The following is an 18277-nucleotide window of genomic DNA, read 5'->3' on the forward strand; positions in this document are numbered from 1 at the left end:
TGCTTTTCTGGATGTAGATTTATTCCTCCTAATGTTGGAACTGTCATTTCATCAAAATGACAATCTGCAAAACGTGCAGTAAATAAATCACCTGTTAAAGGTTCTAGATACCTTATAATCGATGGTGAATCAAATCCAACATATATCCCAAGTCTTCGTTGGGGACCCATTTTTGTTCGTTGTGGGGGTGCAATTGGGACTTGAACCGTGCAACCAAAAGTTCGTAAGTGAGAAACATCAGGTTCTCGGCCAAAGATAATTTGCATTGGGGAGTATTCATGATTTGCTGATGGCCTTAGTCGAACTAATGTTGCAGCATGTAATATGGCATGACCCCAAGCAGTAGTTGGGAGTTTTGATTTCATAAGTAATGGTCTAGCAATAATTTGAAGACGTTTAATGAACGATTATGCTAAATCATTTTGAGTATGGACATGAGCTACTGGATGTTCAATCTCAATTCCAATAGCCATACAATAGTTATCAAATGCTTGAGATGTAAACTCACCAGCATTATCAAGACGAATTCTTTTAATTGAATTGTCTGGGAATTGAGCTCTTAATTTTATGATTTGAGCAAGTAGTCTAGCAAATGCTGCATTTCTAGTAGAAAGCAAGCATACATGTGACCACCTAGAAAAAGCATCAATCAATACCATAAAGTATCGAAAAGGTCCACAAGGTGGATGTATAGGTCCACAAATGTCTCCTTGAATTCTTTCTAGGAAAGATGGAGATTCAGTATTAACCTTCGTATATGAAGGTCTAATAACTAACTTGCCTTGCGCACAAGTATCACATGGGAATTCCTTTGTAGAAAGAATCTTTTGATTCTTTATGTTGTGCCCATATGAATTATTGATTATTCGGCGCATCATAGTCGCTCCAGGATGTCCAAACCTATCATGCCAAAGCTTAAAGCGTTTTGTATTATTGAACTTTACGTTCATGACATGGTTTGTCTCAATTGCTTTTATGAATGTGTAATACATTCCAGAAGGTAGTGTTGCTAATTTTTCTTTTGTCAGCTTATAGCCTGAAACAAAAGCATTTATGTAAAGATATTCATTGCTACCTTCTGCAATTGTCTCTATGTGGTATCCATTATTGCGGATATCCTTGAAACTTAGTAAGTTCCTTTTAGACTTACTAGAGTACAGGGCATTTTCAATATCTAATTTAGTATCATTTTGGCAAAATGATACAAGCTCTTCCGGAGCCTTCAATGATGTTTGATGCACCTGATATTGTGTTAACATTATTTTCATCTAATGTCAACTCAAGGAAATACTTCTTCTTTTGAAGAATAATATGTGTATTTATTTACCAAGACAAATATAACAATATTTCATATGATATTAATGTATATATATTCATGCCTTGTTAAAAACCTCTCCGCAAAAACCCTATGGGAAAAATTCGGTAGAGGAAAAGAGTACAAGATATATATATTTACTCATATATTACACTAGTTGTCTCGTTAAAAAACTTAACTAAGAAAACCTCGTAGGAAAAAACTTAGTAAGGGAAAAAGAGTACAACCATTCGACCTTTAGGGCCGTTTGACCTTCAAGGTCTAATTTTCAAGAGCATGTAATATGGATTGCTCTTGAAGAGTATGTAATATTCTTCATGGAATATTGATTGTGCTACATCGGGAGCAACAATATGAATCAAATAGATAAAGATTCAAGGATATGTTATCCAAATATTTAATTTACTTGCTCTTAGAGCATATAATATTCTTCAGGAATATTACTTGTGCTACTTTAATAGCATCAATTTAAGATTTTGAATGTAATATTCTTTAGGAATACTACTTGTGCTATTTAAATAGCATCAATTAATTTTCAAGATCATTTCGGATAAATAGACCGTATATATATAGTATATTTCAAAATATAACATGTCAAAATCTTGAAATAAGAGTATAAGAATCATAGATTTTGGCATGGAAAGTGATAACAATAAACTTCACATTAAATAATTTATATGTATAAGCATTCGAGAAATTGAGCAATTCATAAGCAATTGAAATCTAGCTCGACCGGTTAATCAATTGAGATTCCAAATAATTATATTCAGTTACTGAATTCTTGAAAACAAGATCAATATGCTATTGTAAAACGAAATGAATTATTTGAAGAAGAAGAAAATAAAAATCAATCTCTTATAAACTGGTTACCTCTATTTTGACCGACATCATCATATATAAACAAATTATCACTTATAGTTGACCTTTGTTTTTCAAGGAAGAAAGAAGTAATTGAACAACAATGGCATAAAATATTGATTATCAGTTGCAACATCAAAATAATTGACTAATTGCAAAATAATATACATGATATGAAGGAATTTTCAATCGAACCAAGATAAAAACAATTCAATAAATGCATAGCAATTTGTAAAACCATATTATAGATTTGAAACTGTGTTTTATCAATTTTTCCAATTTCAAAGTAACAATTCGAATATCACTTCTATAATCGAATATGAATTACCTTATCGGAAAGACACGATTCTTTCCTAGGGCATACCTCCATCATTGAGTCAATCGATTAGTTTCTACGATTGAAGAGAGATGAGAGAACTAGAACTATGGTGCTGATAACGTGTTATAAACTAGAGAGAAGCGAGAGAATCAATTAGAGAATACAAATGAAGTTGTATCTGAAGCTCACAACACACCCATATTTTTTTTTTTTTTAATATCTGAAGCTCACAACACACCCATATTTATAGGTGTTAAACCAAGTGTGAACGTCCGGTGTGAACGTTCACACACGTCCGGTGTGAACGGAGGACAGTCAACTCCGGTGGCTTGAAGATGTCAAGTGTTATTCTCCCTCTAGGTTTCTTGGTCAACACACATAAGATATATCTAGAAGATATATTTACAACAAAATTCAAATATTTATAGACAAATTTTAAAAAGTTGGAACGCAAGATCAGAGAATGGGGAAAAAATAAAGTATTTATAAGTCAATACCACTATTTAAAAAGTAATCTGTATATCTTCGAAAAAAGAAAAAAAAGCAAGAAGTAAAAACATTTTCTAGGATTGCCTTAAATGTTAGTGATAACAGGTTTTTAATGAAAGCCCAATTGTAAGCTTTTCCACTGGTGTCTGGACGTTTTATTTAATTGAGCCTCATCTCTACGTTTAGGCCCACATTTTCAGTTTTAATTTTTTCAATGTAAGGGTAGATATGTAATTCCCCTTTTCCGATTCGCGAAAGGCTGAGAGCTAACAAGCAACGAGCAACGGCCATCTCTCTCTCAGTACCAAATTGACAAATTTCCCATCCAAAAGCCCTAAACCGCGAAAATTTCATCAAATTGAATTTTCCATTTGACCGATTAATCAATCTACTCTTCGTACTTGCTGAGCGATGTCGTCGAAGCGTAATAACAAGGAGAAGACCGTCCGCCGCCACCAGTACGTGTTTCATTGAACATCTTCATCTTCTTCGCTGCAATCATAGCGCTTGCATTCGTTTTTTCACCTTTTTTCCTGCATTTTGTTTGCCATTGTTATGCTAGAAGTCTATTTTTAATCTTTCTGAGCTGGTCTGATGGAAAATTCGAGCTCTTTTAGTGCCTCGCCTGTTTCGTCATGCTGGAGAAATACGGTTAATTGATATTGCAATTGTTTATAATAACTATTGGAGATGTTGCGTTCTGGTATAATTGTGTTGAGAGTGTGGAGTTGAATTTTCAGTAAGGAGGAGAAGGCAGAAGAGCCGGAGCTGCCGAAATACAGGGACCGAGCCAAAGAACGGAGAGAAGATCAGAATCCAGATTACGAGATTACCGAGTTGACGTCCTTTCATGCCGTTGCTCCTCCGGGAACTGTTGATATCTTGTGAGATACTGCACCATAACTGACATCAGTTATAGTTATGCATGTTCGTCGTATTTTTATGCACTTTTATTTTAGTGTCATTAAGCTTGTCTTCTTTTGATATTCAGGTCTGCTGATGCGCACAAGTTATCTATTGAGAAGAGCAAATATCTTGGAGGTAGGAGTCTTTAGATGGTTAGGCAGTTACTAGTATCATCTGAATTTTGGTTGTTTTGATAGTTTGTGCTTTTTGCTGCTTTGGGGTGGCAGCCTGTGTTTCTTTTTGAGCTTGACTCTTGTCTATTCATGTTTATGCTTGACTGAGTAATGAGTTGGAGCTCTTCCACATTTTTCCATGTGAAGGTGTCTTATGAGTGGCTGATTATGTTATTCAGGTGATGTTGAGCACACCCATTTGGTCAAAGGGTTGGATTATGCTTTGCTTAATAAAGTGCGAAGTGAAATAGATAAAAAGCCTGAGGCCGGAGAAGAGAATGAAGGGAAATCTAAGTACGTTACTCTTTTTCTGATTGTGAGAGGCTTGAAATCTGTTTCTATTATTCTTAAATTCTTTTGTGGCTTGTCGGTTGTCTTAGATTTCCTTTGGATTCTGTTGTTTGCACACACACACAAACACTTTTTCCGTAATTTTACTTGTGTCCTAATTAATAGAAAGGCCCCTTGTATATATTATCAGATCTATTTGCTCTGGAAAGGAGTCCTTTTTCATAAGCTAACTGTGTCTTGAATGGCAATGTTATCTTCATATTTAATATGTCAAAGAATAAAAAGAATGCTTCAGTACTTGATGCAAAAATGCACACTTGGTACCTTTAATCATGTTCATTCTGAGTATTTCTTCTGTGTATAGAGTACAAAAGGACGACCAACCTGTAGCTTTCCGCACTGCAACAGCAAAGGTGCAAGTTTTCTTGTCTTCTGGAGGAAACTTTTTTTGAGGCTGCAGCTTGATATTTCTTCTTTGAACTAATTGTGGTGTTCTTATAACAGTCAGTTTATCAATGGATAGTCAAACCACAAACAGTCATCAAGACAAATGAAATGTTCCTTCCTGGAAGAATGGCTTTTATTTTTAACATGGTAAGACATAATATTTGTAGGGTCCAGGCTATTCACAGTTTCTGCTTATCTGCTGAAATTAAAGAGGAAACTAAATTTTATGTGTCATCCATAGTTGGGTATTCTTGAGCTACTTGCTTGGTCCCAACATGTGCTGATGATTGGCCAAATTATCATCGAGTTCCTTCTCCACCATTGCACTTATGAAGGATCATGATCTTGATTCCTGCTACCGAAATTATTATAGTTCAGCAGCCTTATGAAGAATTAATGGCGTATTTTATGTTCACCAATGATGTTAATGCTTCTGTTTTATGTATGATGGCCTGTGCATCTATACAAGACTGATTTGGCAGAACTTTGGCTGAGTGCGTGCATTTATTGACATATTTGAGTGCTGGTGAAGCTTAAATAGTTTCTGCAGTCCTCTTTATTGAGAAAAATGGCCCTGTTTGCCATGTTAAAACAATAATTTGTGTTACATGTATGTCAGGAAAGTGGGTTCTCTCATGACATTCCAACAACTGTCCACAGAAGTAAAGCTGATTGTCCTGTTCCGGAGGTATTTTAATTCCTCTTATTTTTTTGTTTATTTTCTTTTGCCTTTTTTATGATTGGTTGAAACTATCCCTTCCTTTATCTCCAGGAAATGGTTACCGTGAGTGTTGATGGTTCAGTGCTAGATCGAATTGCTAAGATCATGTCATATCTTCGCCTTGGGTCATCGGGGAAAGTTCTGAAAAAGAAGAAGAAAGACAAAGATGGAAAAGGTGGTTTATCAAGCATTTGCCGAACTTGTCCAAATTGTTTCCTAGATTTCTGGTCAGAATGCTCGTTGTAGTTTAGCTATTGAACAACAATTATATTTGATCTTGGAAGCTTGTTGTGCTTATGTGGTATTTTAACATTAGTCTAGACTAAGTAGATACAGAGCATGATTGTGAAATGGAGTCAGGGAAGAGTACTGGAACAATCATAAAGCAATCATTGTTGCTATTTTCTTATTTGTCCTTACATTTTATCTTCTATAATTGTTTTGGTTCTTTTGACTTCCATTCTAATATCTCCTTAGTTGGCTTTTTCATTGCCTATATGTCCTGTTGTGCCTGTTCTAATATGACTTGTGATATTTAGGGAAAAATTTATCTGTTTCTAATGGATATGAGGAAGATGAAAGGATTTTGAAATCTGATTCTCTGAAGAATCAAAATGATGGAGAATTCCTACCACCACCACCTCCCCCACCTCCCAGAAAGAACTATCCTGACCCGATAGAGAAGCTGGAATCACCCATTGTTAGGAAAGAAGAGGAAGATATTTTTGTGGGTGATGGTGTAGACTATACTATTCCCAGTAAAGATATGAGCCAAAGCCCAATTTCAGAGGATATGGAAGAATCTCCTCGGAACAAAGAGAAACAATCCTACTTTGCTGAACCTGCCTATGGTCCAGTACCACCTGCTGAGTTGTCTCATGGTTGGGAACAGGCGGTGAGTGCATGTTATTTTTAACTATAGACAAATATTATGCTCATTCTCTTTTGGACGTGTCTGATTTATTTATTTATTATTTTGAATTGCAATTCGTAACACCCACACCAGCACGCAGTGGTTTTCTAATACAATTTGCCTTGCTGTTTGGCTTCGTTCCATTAATCCATGTTTCTCAAAGAGTTTCATCTTTTGCTGCGCAGAATGGATACGAGGCTTTGCAAGCACAAGCATTAGCTAGTGGGTACCAAGGAGAGTGGCAGAATTACCAATATGCTGAGCAACTGGCTTACCCCGAGCAGTATCTTCAGCAAGACATGCAGGCTTATGATATGCAAGCTCAAGCCGGTTCAAATGTTGTACAGGATCCACGTTTTATGACTCAAGAAGAGAAGGATAGGGGCTTAGGATCCGTGTTTAAAAGGGATGATGAGAGACTTCAACAACTGCGTGAGAAGGATGCCCGAGAGAAAGACCCTAATTTTATATCTGAGAGTTACTCGGAATGCTACCCTGGTTACCAAGAATATAACCGTGAGGTTGTGGACAGCGATGATGAAGGTGATTTGTCCAAGATGGACATGGGCGGACGGGTGAGTTTTCCACTTTGTTTGTTTCTGTTGAGAGCTGTGGAGAATTAAGTATAAGTATATGAATGTAATATTTGGTGCAGGCAAAGGGGCGGCTTCACCGGTGGGACTTTGAAACAGAAGAGGAATGGGCTAAATACAACGAGCAGAAGGAAGCAATGCCAAAAGCTGCGTTCCAATTCGGTGTGAAGATGCAAGATGGTCGGAAGACCCGAAAGCAGAACAGGGAACAGAAGCTCACCAATGACCTGCACAAGATAAACAAGATACTCGCTCGGAAGAAGGCTGAGATGGGTGGCGACAAGAATGATGATGGCAGGAGCTATGGCGATGAAACTCCTGGGAAGAAGCTAAGGATATGATGCAACTACTTGTTACACATATATTAACCATTTTTTTTTTTACATCCTAAGTTTTCTACTTGGATTTGAATTATGATTCACGGTTATAAATGATGACTACGGCCACTTGCGGACTTGATGATATCATATCATATAGCGTCATCTATTTTGAGAAGGTGAATAGGTGATAAAAGAAGTACTGATTTGTGTATTGATGGTAGGATGTAGTGTGTAATGTTTATTTGATTTTATTTCATTTTAAAATTCAGCGATTAATGTTTCTCAAAATTAAGATGAAACTTTCATTTTTTTAGTTGGAAGATGAAACTTGTTCACTGTGATGCAAAGAAATAAAAATCCACCGACCTTTGAATGCCGAAATTTAGTAATAAAATAGTCACGATTGATAATAATGAAAAGCTTGATATAGAAGATAACGACGAAATATTTTCACTGAGAAGGAATTGGAGTTCTCTCTCAAAACTAAATAAAAAATAAAAAATGAAGTAATTGGAAGTTGGAATGTGGAAAGGAAAAAGAAAAAGAAAAAGAACAAAACAAAAGACGTGTCTATTGAGGTACTAGCCGAAATAAATAAATAGAAATGTTTTCTTGCGCATCATCCTCTTCTTCACAAACGCAAGCATCAAAACCCAAACCCCCCTAAATTGCCAAATCCCAATAATTAGGGTTCGTTCAATCTTTGCAGATTCTCTTTTTAATCATCAATCTCTTTTTAATCATCAATTAAATCACCAAATCTTTTCTTTGTGCAGATTCTTATTGTTTCAATCTATTTTTCAGTCATCGCTTTAACCTTGGAATTCAAGGCTTCCAAAATTCGTCGTTGTTTCGGTAAGTAATTATGTTTCTGGTTTATTTTCTCGACTTGATTGTATTCTTGGTGTTTTGGTATTAGTTGTTTCTTTATGCATATTTTTTATTTTGGGTTGAGCCGTTAGAGCTTTCAATTTAGGTGGATTTGGTTGCAAGTTCTTAATTTTACGCTTGTTTATGTACATTTTTTTTTACAGTTTAATATTTTGGGTTTTCTTCGTAATTATGGTCATTTTGTAGCTTATTCTGTACCCTGAACCCAGATGACTTGTTTTCATGCAGCATTAAATCCCTTCATATTACATTTTGCTTCAACCAATTAGCTAACTTCGAATTCGTTTTGTTTGGTTAATATTGTGATTTTTATTTGTTTTTCTTTACTATTTATCCTTTATCCTACGAAGATAGGCTTTATAATGTTCTAAATGTGCTCTTTCTATATGATCTGCCTTCATCTTACCCCCTTATATTCTTTTACTTTTTTCAGGTGTTATTTTGTGTATCTTTATTGTCTGTTTACGGGGGCATGATTCATGGCCTCAGAAGGGAAAGTTTCATATGCGTCCCTGTCTAATATGGAAAAGGAGAATACCAAGTTTTCTTATGTAGATGATTATGATGACACTCCTTGGCCACCACAAGAAGGCCAGAATGCGGAGGTGTTGAATCAGAAAGTGTCATATCCATATCCTCTCGATTCTGAAGATTTTATGGATGGAGGGTATGACTCGGGCGAGGATCAGTACCCACCTGTATCAAGAAATGGCCCACCTGAGGTGAACTTGAAAAATGTTATGAGTGGGATATTTGCCATTCTTACTGGACGAAATAAAGATCATTCTACCCTAAGAAATCTCCCTCAGTTGCCAAGTTCTAATGTATCATTCCTTGGATCTCCAAAGGATGGAGAAACAGTCTTGCATGCTTCAGTTTACATTCCGAGTGCTCCCCCACTTCTTGAGCATAATTCTTTTAATTATAATGCTTACAAAGATGTCCTGGAAGCTGAACCACCAGAATGGCTTCCAGATAGTGCGACAACAGCTTGCATGCAATGCAATGCTCCCTTTACAGCTTTGACCCGTGGTAGACACCATTGTCGCTTTTGTGGAGGAATTTTTTGTAGGGTGTGCTCAAAAGGAAGGTGTTTATTACCTGCTAAGTTTAGGGAAAGGAATCCACAGAGGGTGTGTGACACTTGCTATGATAGGCTTGATCCATTGCAAGCTGTATTGATCAATACCATCAGCAATGCTTCCCAGATTGCAAAGCATGATGTGATGGATTGGACTTGCTCAAGAGGGTGGTTGAATCTTCCGGTGGGTTTGTCCATGGAGCATGAAATATACAAGTCGACCATTACGCTGAGGAGCTTTTCGCAGGTCCAAGTGTTATTCATTTAAATGCTCTTAAGTTTCTAAGAGCAATGTTGACTTGTTGCTTATCTTGTTATTCGATCTTAACGATATGAAAGTATGGAGGAGGTTTTCTTGGTTGAGTCTCAAATTTTAGGGCTTTGGTCGATAAAGCTTTTCTTAGAACTTCGGCCATTTTGTATGAGTGAAAAGTTATTCCTCATTAAATGAAGCTACTACTATCATCTGTAGATAGTGAATTTTTAAAAATTTACTTAACAGGTAGCTAGGTTGAACCCTGAGAAGTCCATCCCTGCAGCTATTTTGAAAGGAGCAAGAGGTTTGGCAATCTTGACGGTTGCTAAAGCTGGTGTGTTACTTTCTTATAAACTAGGGACTGGCTTGGTAGTTGCCCGACGATCAGATGGGTCATGGTCGGCACCATCTGCCATTCTCTCTGCTGGTTTGGGATGGGGAGCACAGGTATGGTTGGAGGTTTCAGGATCGGCATCTTTATTGCATACTTTCTTTATTTTGATGAGCTCCAGACTTCCATTCTCTTTGGAATAGAACTTGTTCGTATGCATTCTTGAACAGACTAATGTTTTCCACTGGAATTGTTTAGCTAAGCCTGAACTTTTGTTTGTTATTCACAGGTCGGGGGTGAGCTCATGGATTTCATACTTGTGCTTCATAACACCAAAGCTGTGAAAACATTTTGCAGTCGCATGCATTTTTCTCTTGGTGCTGGTTGCAGTGCTGCTGCTGGACCAATTGGGAGAGTTGTTGAGGCAGATCTGCGAGCTGGAGATAAAGGCTCCGGCATGTGCTATACTTACAGCTGTAGTAAAGGTATGATCTCTTGGTATTTCTACCTGAATGGTAGCTTAGCACCTTTAAAGGGTTATTTGCACCTTGTTTCCTTTGAACTAATCACCGCGTGCCTTATTAAAAAGAATATCAGACTGATATTGTCACTTGTCACTTCTAAATTTGTATTTTGTGCTCAGTTGAAAGAATAAGTAGAATGTTGGCCAAATGTGATACGATTATGAATGAACAAATGCATGACGTTGTCAGCATATTATTTACAAGTATGGCTAATCCACTTTGCAAGTTTAACGGATGAAATATCATGAATATGACTTGAACATAAATTTTGATTCCAGCCCAAGATTAGAAGCTCGATCGGAGAGAGTTAAATAACAAAATTTTAAGCATTGTGGTGTGTGTATTCTTTGTGCAAATATCAATATGTTAAGAATCCATTAAAGGAATAACTCACCATATACATCGATGGGAATGTCTCAGGTGCATTTGTCGGAGTCTCGCTCGAAGGAAACATTGTTGCAACAAGAATGGACACGAATCTTCAATTCTACGGTGATCCATACCTAACTACAGCTGATATCCTTCTTGGAGCTGTGGATAGGCCAAAGGCTGCTGAACCATTGTATGCTGCTCTCAGAGACCTTTACTCTAAATTGTGAAGCTAGTTCTTGCAGGGGCCCGTTCGTGTATAAAGGCTTTCAAGTATAGTAAGTATTGTAGTTGCTAGTGGGCAATGCAGATCTTCAAGGGGAAAGGAGCAGTCTGTGAACTAGTGACATAAATGCAAATCTCAGATGCTTATGTTTTGTTCCTGTGCATATAAAATGTTTTTCCTTGTCATAAAAGCCTAGAAAGCTTCATACACTTGTACATAAATGTATACATAAATTGTTCATTATGATACTAGTGCCAGAGATTGGTTTCGATCAAAATTGGGATTGGTGTTATAGGCATGACTTTTATCATGAAAATAAAAATGTGGACTTTTCAAAGAAATTGCAAATATGGCACGTGACAAAATTTATGTTCTTGGTCAAGATAAGCTGGACAGTTGGTAATTTTATCCTTTTTGGGTATCAGAAATAATTGTCTTGTGACATATTTGCAATGTTTTGATAAAATGATCAAACTTGCCTTTCTGCGGGTGAAATTTTGTGCCATTTTTTGCAAGTTTTCTAGAAGGTAATCAAACCTTTTGAAAATCGAAATTTTGTTTGTGTGGCAGATCACATGTTGTGATGAAATTCAATCTCTAATTTATGGTATAAGCATTAGCATGTGACATTTTCAAGATTTTGTTAAGATCATACCTTTGTCACTCAACCAACGCAATCACATGATAAAACAATCGTAAATTTCAGAAATCACAGATGTGGCGGTCATTCTACTTATCATGGTCCATGAATCTGTTTGTAGATTTGTATTTTCTTTTATATTCACATTTGTTTCTTCTGAGGCCCAATCCTAAATTTGTCATTGCCTTAAAGCTGTCTATTTCTCAATAATGCAAAAATGTAGGGCCTTTTCTTATTTTCTGGTTTCTTCGATATAATAATATGATTCTGAACAAAGATAAAACAATTGTCTTTCACAAGCTAGATATTGATTGATTCCGATTGCATGACTTATGCATGCTGGTTATAATTAGAAATCGCTATAAAGTAAAGAAGTTAATGAGGATTTAATACTTCTTAATTTGAGATAAAAATCTAATTGGTATTTAATTAAATCCATATTTAAAATTTCAAGTATAATTTATTAATTGGTTTAATTCAAATAATTAACTAAAAGAAAAGGAAAAAATAAATAAGAATTGTATCGTGTAAACGTCCGCGCAAAGTGCGGCCGAAAAAATATGATTCGATCAATAAGTAACCGCATAACAACATCAGCCAATCGATTTATATCCGAAGTCATAGAAATAATTAATGAAATCATCGTATTTAATGGACAAGTTTATTTACTCCCTCTATCTCAGCTAACATAATCAACTTCTTTTCGACACAGAATTTAAAGAGTTATTGTTTAGTGTTTTAAGTGTGTTAGGTGATAAAGTGAATAGAGTGAAAAAAATCATTCCATGTAAAGAAATTGATCAACTTAGTTGGGATAGCTCAAAAAGAAATATTGATCAAGTTAATTGGGACGGAGTAAGTATTTAAGAAAGCGTTTATTTTGCATAATTGATAAGATGCATGATAGAGTATTTTTATATTCTCTTTAAATTCCACTCCTTCAATTGGAATCAAGTAAAATTAACTCAAATTATTGAAATAATCAAGTTTTAGTATATTCTAAAATTCTAATTTATTAAAATAAATAAGGAATTAGTCTTAAGATTTTTATCATTCAAGATTAATTTATTCAAATTAAATGTTACCTAAGAGGTACGTGCAAATATTTGATCAACTGAGCTAACGATGTTTTTATTTTTATTTTTATTTTTTTTATAAATAAAGTCAGCCTCAGGTAAGGCTTTATTTGGAGAACTGAACTTGGTCAAATTTTAGAATAAAATGATACCATTTCGTTTAACAAATCATATAATTCAGTTTGTCTTTTGGAGAAAATTAAACATTATGTATATCAAAATAAAGGAAGTATTAGGTAGTTGATGTCGTTTTCAAATGGATATTATCTGAAAGGAACGTATGAGTTACTATTAAATAACTAGGATTATCAAGTTGTTGGAGTATAATCAATAATAATGATGGATATGAAAGGCATTATTTACTTAATGTGGAGTTGCTCGTTTTGTGTGTGTGAGCTGTATCGGTTACTACTGTGGGACTGTCTATTTATATGCATGCATAATACTTATTATAATAATATTTGCTTAGTCATCTCTTGTTAATCATTTGATGATGTATTTGCCACGAAATTTTATGAGATGTCGGCCGTTCAACTTTTATGTATGATTCTAAACTTGTGTGAGCTACACATACAATATACTTCCTCAATTCACCAAAAAAATGACACTATTGGTGAACATAATTTTTCATAAAATGAGTGGTGATTTTTATGTAATGGAAAAAGGTTCTGCCATTATAAGAAATGAGCACTTGAGATTAAATTAAGAATGAAATTAAATTAATCACTTTTCATTTTTAGAAATTTTTATCGCATGATGAACCCCTTCCTCCACTCACAAGTTAATTAATAATCATTATTAACACTACTTTTAAGTGGGATCCTTTCTTCACTTATAATAAACTCAACTATTTTTATTAAAACTCGTGTTGTTCCCTTTTAGACTTATTTTTTATGGGTGGAGGGAGTAATATCATCTTCTTATAATAGTAACATTGTGTCATATTAACAAATTCTTCCAAGCAAAGCACGCTTAACTTTGAAGTTTCTTCCACGTGGGCACCAGGAAAAAAGGAGCATTTTGTTAGTATGAGTAGCCTAATCAAATCATTTAAACTCTCCTTGAATATGTCGTCCCATTCCAACATATTCTCAGAATCCCTCACGTTCGGGTGTGTTCCGGTTCATCCCTGTTTATTCAAGTAAAATACAAGTGTAGGAGCTCGAAGCTATTGTTCCAACATATTACCAGACATTTACTGCAAAACACACCTAGAGTGGAAGACTCATGTGCCTAACATTTCTTGAGTGTGAGACTCATTTGTTAGAGCTAGTTGGTAGGTTTGATTGTTTGGTTTTCATAAATAGCTTCATAAGTCTACTTGTTGTTAGTATAATTGGTAGGATTATAAGTGATTTATTTTCTTATCAATTCTACTCAATAATAGGGATTCTATTGAGTGGTTTCAGGTATCTTCATTGTAAAAGGGATTTTTATAGTGAACATACACTGTAATTAATTAACATTGCAGTATAAAATCATTTCACTGAGCGTACTTTATTTTATGTTACTTTTTATGTTTTTCATAATGGTAATATTAAGTTGATTGTTCCATCATTCTATCCAATATTTTTATGTTTGCGAAAGCAACAGATCTTTCAGTACCCACTACCGGCATTTGAGTATCCAAATTACCCGGTCGCACAAGAACATTTCAAGGTACAACTTTTAAAGAATATAATTTCTATTGCAAATCAAGATGTCCTTGTGCTGAGTTGAGTTAGAATGTGACCTTAAATCCTATCATCCAATCATGACCTCATTATCTACACAATGAGATTTGATGAAGAAAGAGAATCGGGATGAACGAAAATAGTAAAAGAGTGTGGAGCTTTTTTGCTGATAATCTAGCGTACATTGTAAATGTGGTAAAGAGCTATTTAAATGATATATGAATAGAAGGGCAAAATGGTAAATTTCTAGCTATCATGCATTTTTCATGTACGGCAACGATACCTGCATTGGCAATCTTGTCAGAGGATGTCGGGTTTTTGGCCTTTTATGACACTGATGTTAGATGGCAGGGGTGCGTAACTCCACGGCTAGGGCATATTATCCATGTTTTGCAAAGATAATTACTTGGTTCCAGTCGTTTAGTTCTAGCCTTGGAAGCACAATTGTAAATACAATGATTTTCAACTCTGTCTGTATTCTGCTCTAAGATCTTCATCTCTGTCCTCATTCTACTATATGATTTTCAGCTCTGCCAATATTCCTTTGCCGTTTCGATATGACTGGTCAGTTTGGCACCTTTTATTTCCAACTATGCAAAATACAACCGTAGAGCCTTACCCTTTCACAGCCCTGGGCACATTCTATTCTTAGATCCGTTCGATCAATAAGCGCACACGTATCACGATCTCCACATCATACGTATTTTACCTCTCATCACCTTGCTTTATGAAATAGCTTTCTTTCTTTCCGTTTTCGCTCGTTATCAAAATATATTTGTAATATATTTTTAGAATAATTCTACTAACTATTGTCCTTACGATTTTCACTCGTATTTACATACATTGTCAGTAATGGATCCATTTTTTTTAATTGGTCCATTAGTTACTATCATTACTTTTTTAAATTTATGGAATTCATTCTATACTCATTAAATACACAGATAACTTTAATTAAAATTTGTGTCGTTTTCTCTTAAAAAATTATTCCAGGAACAAAAGAGAGTATAAACAAGATCACTTTCGTGGGTGATAATCTTTCAATGGAAATATGCGTATTTAATCATATATTTATATTTGAGAGCGCTTTTGAAATAACCATTTTAAAGAAAGAAACACAATATTTGGTCACTAATTGAAAAAATATAAAATCTAGCCATTTATTAAGTGTAAAGACTGTTTTGCCCTTAATTAGGGCGAACCGGATTCGGACCGAAAAAAAAAATCTAAGTATATGACCCTAATGACACTAATATGCCCATAAGTACTATTCGTGCAACACACTAAATGGAGAATCTAACCCTAAATGGATAATCTAAATCCTATATGGGAAATCTAAACCCTAAATGAATAATTTAAACCCTAAATAGATAATCTAAATCTTATGGGGAAGTGTTTAAAATGGTCATATAATTGTATCCATCTAAATAATATTAGCACACAGATATGACACTAATGACACTAATATGGCCATAAGTACCATTCGTATGACACTAATGACAATAATATGACCATAAGTACCATTCGTGCAACACTGAGTATATGGCACTAATGACACTAATAGTGCCATGTGTGCCTAACCCGCGTGATCTTGTCCGCTCTAATTAAGGGTAAAACAATCATAAAACTTAAAAAAAAATGGTCAGATTTTGTATTTTTTAGTGACCAAATATTATGTTTCCTTCTTCAAAATGGTCATGCGAATATATTGTTTCTTTATATTTTATAATACACAATTATAATTTATTTACTAATATTCCCTCATGTAGAAAGAATTGCGTTTAACTGATAGAATTTTGGATCCAAATATCACAATAAAGTTTTTCAATTGTTCAATACAATTAAAAAAAAAAAAACTGAATTTACATTTTAACCATAACTAATTACAGCACAATCTCGTTGAGAAATATATCAATATAGAATTTTTTGATTCAAAATTACATTAAAACTCATGAACTTTACCCAATTTCTAACTTTTTTCATGAACTTTAATTTTGTCTGAAATTCCATGCAATTTTCATAATTCCCCAAATCAGAAGCTGACATGACACTTTTTAAGTGCCGAAAATATGACATGGAATTGTCATTTAATCCCCTGACCTCCCTCCCTCCACTCTTTCTCTCTCAACCCTGACTTCCGCCCTCGTCTTCTCTTCTATCTAACACAGATGTTGCCCCCTTCTTTCTCGGCGAAGGTCGCTACCTCGCGCGCGCGCACACATACGCGCCGCCGACAATCGACCGGACGGGAGGGTCGGGTCGATCGTCGACGGCGGTGGTACGCGTGTGTGTGCGTTAGGTCATGGCCTTCATCCAAGCCCACTAGCAAGCCACAAGTTATTAGCTCCATGAGCATTGCTATTCTCATACAAGAGAATACTTCTCTCATTTTCCAATGTGAGACAATAACACTTCCCAAGTGTTATTTCTCTACACAACATCCAATCTTTGACATACAATATCTCACTCACCGGAAATGGGTTTTGAGACTTCAAGTATACCCCGTTCATCTACTCGAAACATAGATTAACATCCAATAATTATTTTAATTAAAAAGTAAATATTTAATTAAATAATTAATTTCAGATATGGTATTAAAACCATATTTCCAACAGCTTCTTCCCTCAATTCTAGTCTATGGTGGCAACTATAATGGCCGGAGGGAGCCATGGTTGTTCAATACTTTTTTTTTTTTCAGTATTAAGTATTAACATTATTCATTATTTTTCGTCTAAAAAAACAATATTCATTATTATCCAATACTTTTTTTTTTCAGTACGTTTGATTATCTATATGGTTATTCAAATGGCGCATTTGTCATTATCCATAAATGAACGTATGTTTAGCGACAATAAAAAACGATATTTAGGTTGCTGCAATTTCTTATTTTCCCAATGTATATAGTTCCATTCTCTCTCTCCAAGAAATAATGTACTATAATCCATTATAAGTTCATCCATCTATACAATGCCCAACTTAAATCAGAACAAGATTGTGTAATCGGCCTAACATATTAACACATTTTGAACTTTTAGATCCACATTTTGAACAATCTTTCTCACCTTATTTGACCTAAATTAAAGGCCAAAAGGTTTTACCTTACACGTCATAATCATAATTCAACAAATTTGAAATGCTAATATGGATCCAAATCTTTGTTTTGTGCCTAATTTAACATAATCAATGGATGCGCTTTAGGCACTCAATAAGAAGAAAAAGAAAAAACAAAGAGAAACACGTATTTTATTTGTGAAATAATAATGTCGTGTTATCATGAAACAAATCGTGTCATTTCCAAAGACTATAATAAATACAAGGATGCTTGGAAAATATCTTATTCAATATTTTTTTTGAAATATGGCTATTGACACCTTAATACGGGAATTTGAATATTGTAGTATATATGATTTTGTACATCGTTTTATATATACAATATGTATAATAAAAAATGTGAATCCGTATGAATTATGGCGTTGATTATACGCCTCTTGAAATTTATAATCGGCGGGGCGATTGTATTGTCGATTATACAATAGTAGAGTATAGGAGTTAATTGAGCAAGAAGTTTATAATAAGGTGTTTGACAAAATCAAAATACAGTCAAAATTTGTATATACAACACTTCAAAATAAATTTGGATTAAAGTTTGCCATTTAAAGTAAATAATTGGTTGGCCGTGTTCCCCTAGTTGGAAGTATGAACTTTTATGTGAATGGTTTGATTGAAAACGATTGTTGGTTGGAATTGGATTACCTTAATCTCACATTCATTGCAAATTTATAATTACATCAATTCATTATCAGCGGTCCTCGTTTTCTTGAGCCGCCAAAATAAGTATTTGGAATTTTGGACCTTATTGACTATAAAG

The 18277-nt window shown here is 34.8% G+C and overlaps 2 protein-coding genes across 2 annotated transcripts; both read left to right on the forward strand.

The window, feature by feature from the left end:
* Positions 1-3232: 3232 nt before the first annotated feature.
* On the forward strand, positions 3233-11300 carry LOC130988153 (suppressor of mec-8 and unc-52 protein homolog 2). The gene is made up of 12 exons (XM_057911929.1): positions 3233-3439; positions 3722-3865; positions 3973-4022; positions 4240-4354; positions 4716-4764; positions 4856-4945; positions 5418-5486; positions 5571-5694; positions 6059-6414; positions 6618-7007; positions 7088-8200; positions 8670-11300. Exons 1-11 carry the CDS (start codon positions 3393-3395, stop codon positions 7364-7366), a joined length of 1713 nt encoding a protein of 570 aa, XP_057767912.1. The 5' UTR covers positions 3233-3392; the 3' UTR covers positions 7367-8200; positions 8670-11300.
* On the forward strand, positions 8716-11300 carry LOC130988159 (uncharacterized). The gene is made up of 4 exons (XM_057911942.1): positions 8716-9564; positions 9820-10020; positions 10194-10389; positions 10849-11300. The coding sequence occupies exons 1-4, from the start codon at positions 8716-8718 to the stop codon at positions 11025-11027; spliced, it is 1425 nt and encodes a 474-aa protein (XP_057767925.1). The 3' UTR covers positions 11028-11300.
* Positions 11301-18277: the final 6977 nt, after the last annotated feature.

This window comes from Salvia miltiorrhiza, chromosome 1, assembly GCF_028751815.1.
Source record: "Salvia miltiorrhiza cultivar Shanhuang (shh) chromosome 1, IMPLAD_Smil_shh, whole genome shotgun sequence".
NCBI classification, from domain to species: Eukaryota; Viridiplantae; Streptophyta; class Magnoliopsida; order Lamiales; family Lamiaceae; genus Salvia; species Salvia miltiorrhiza.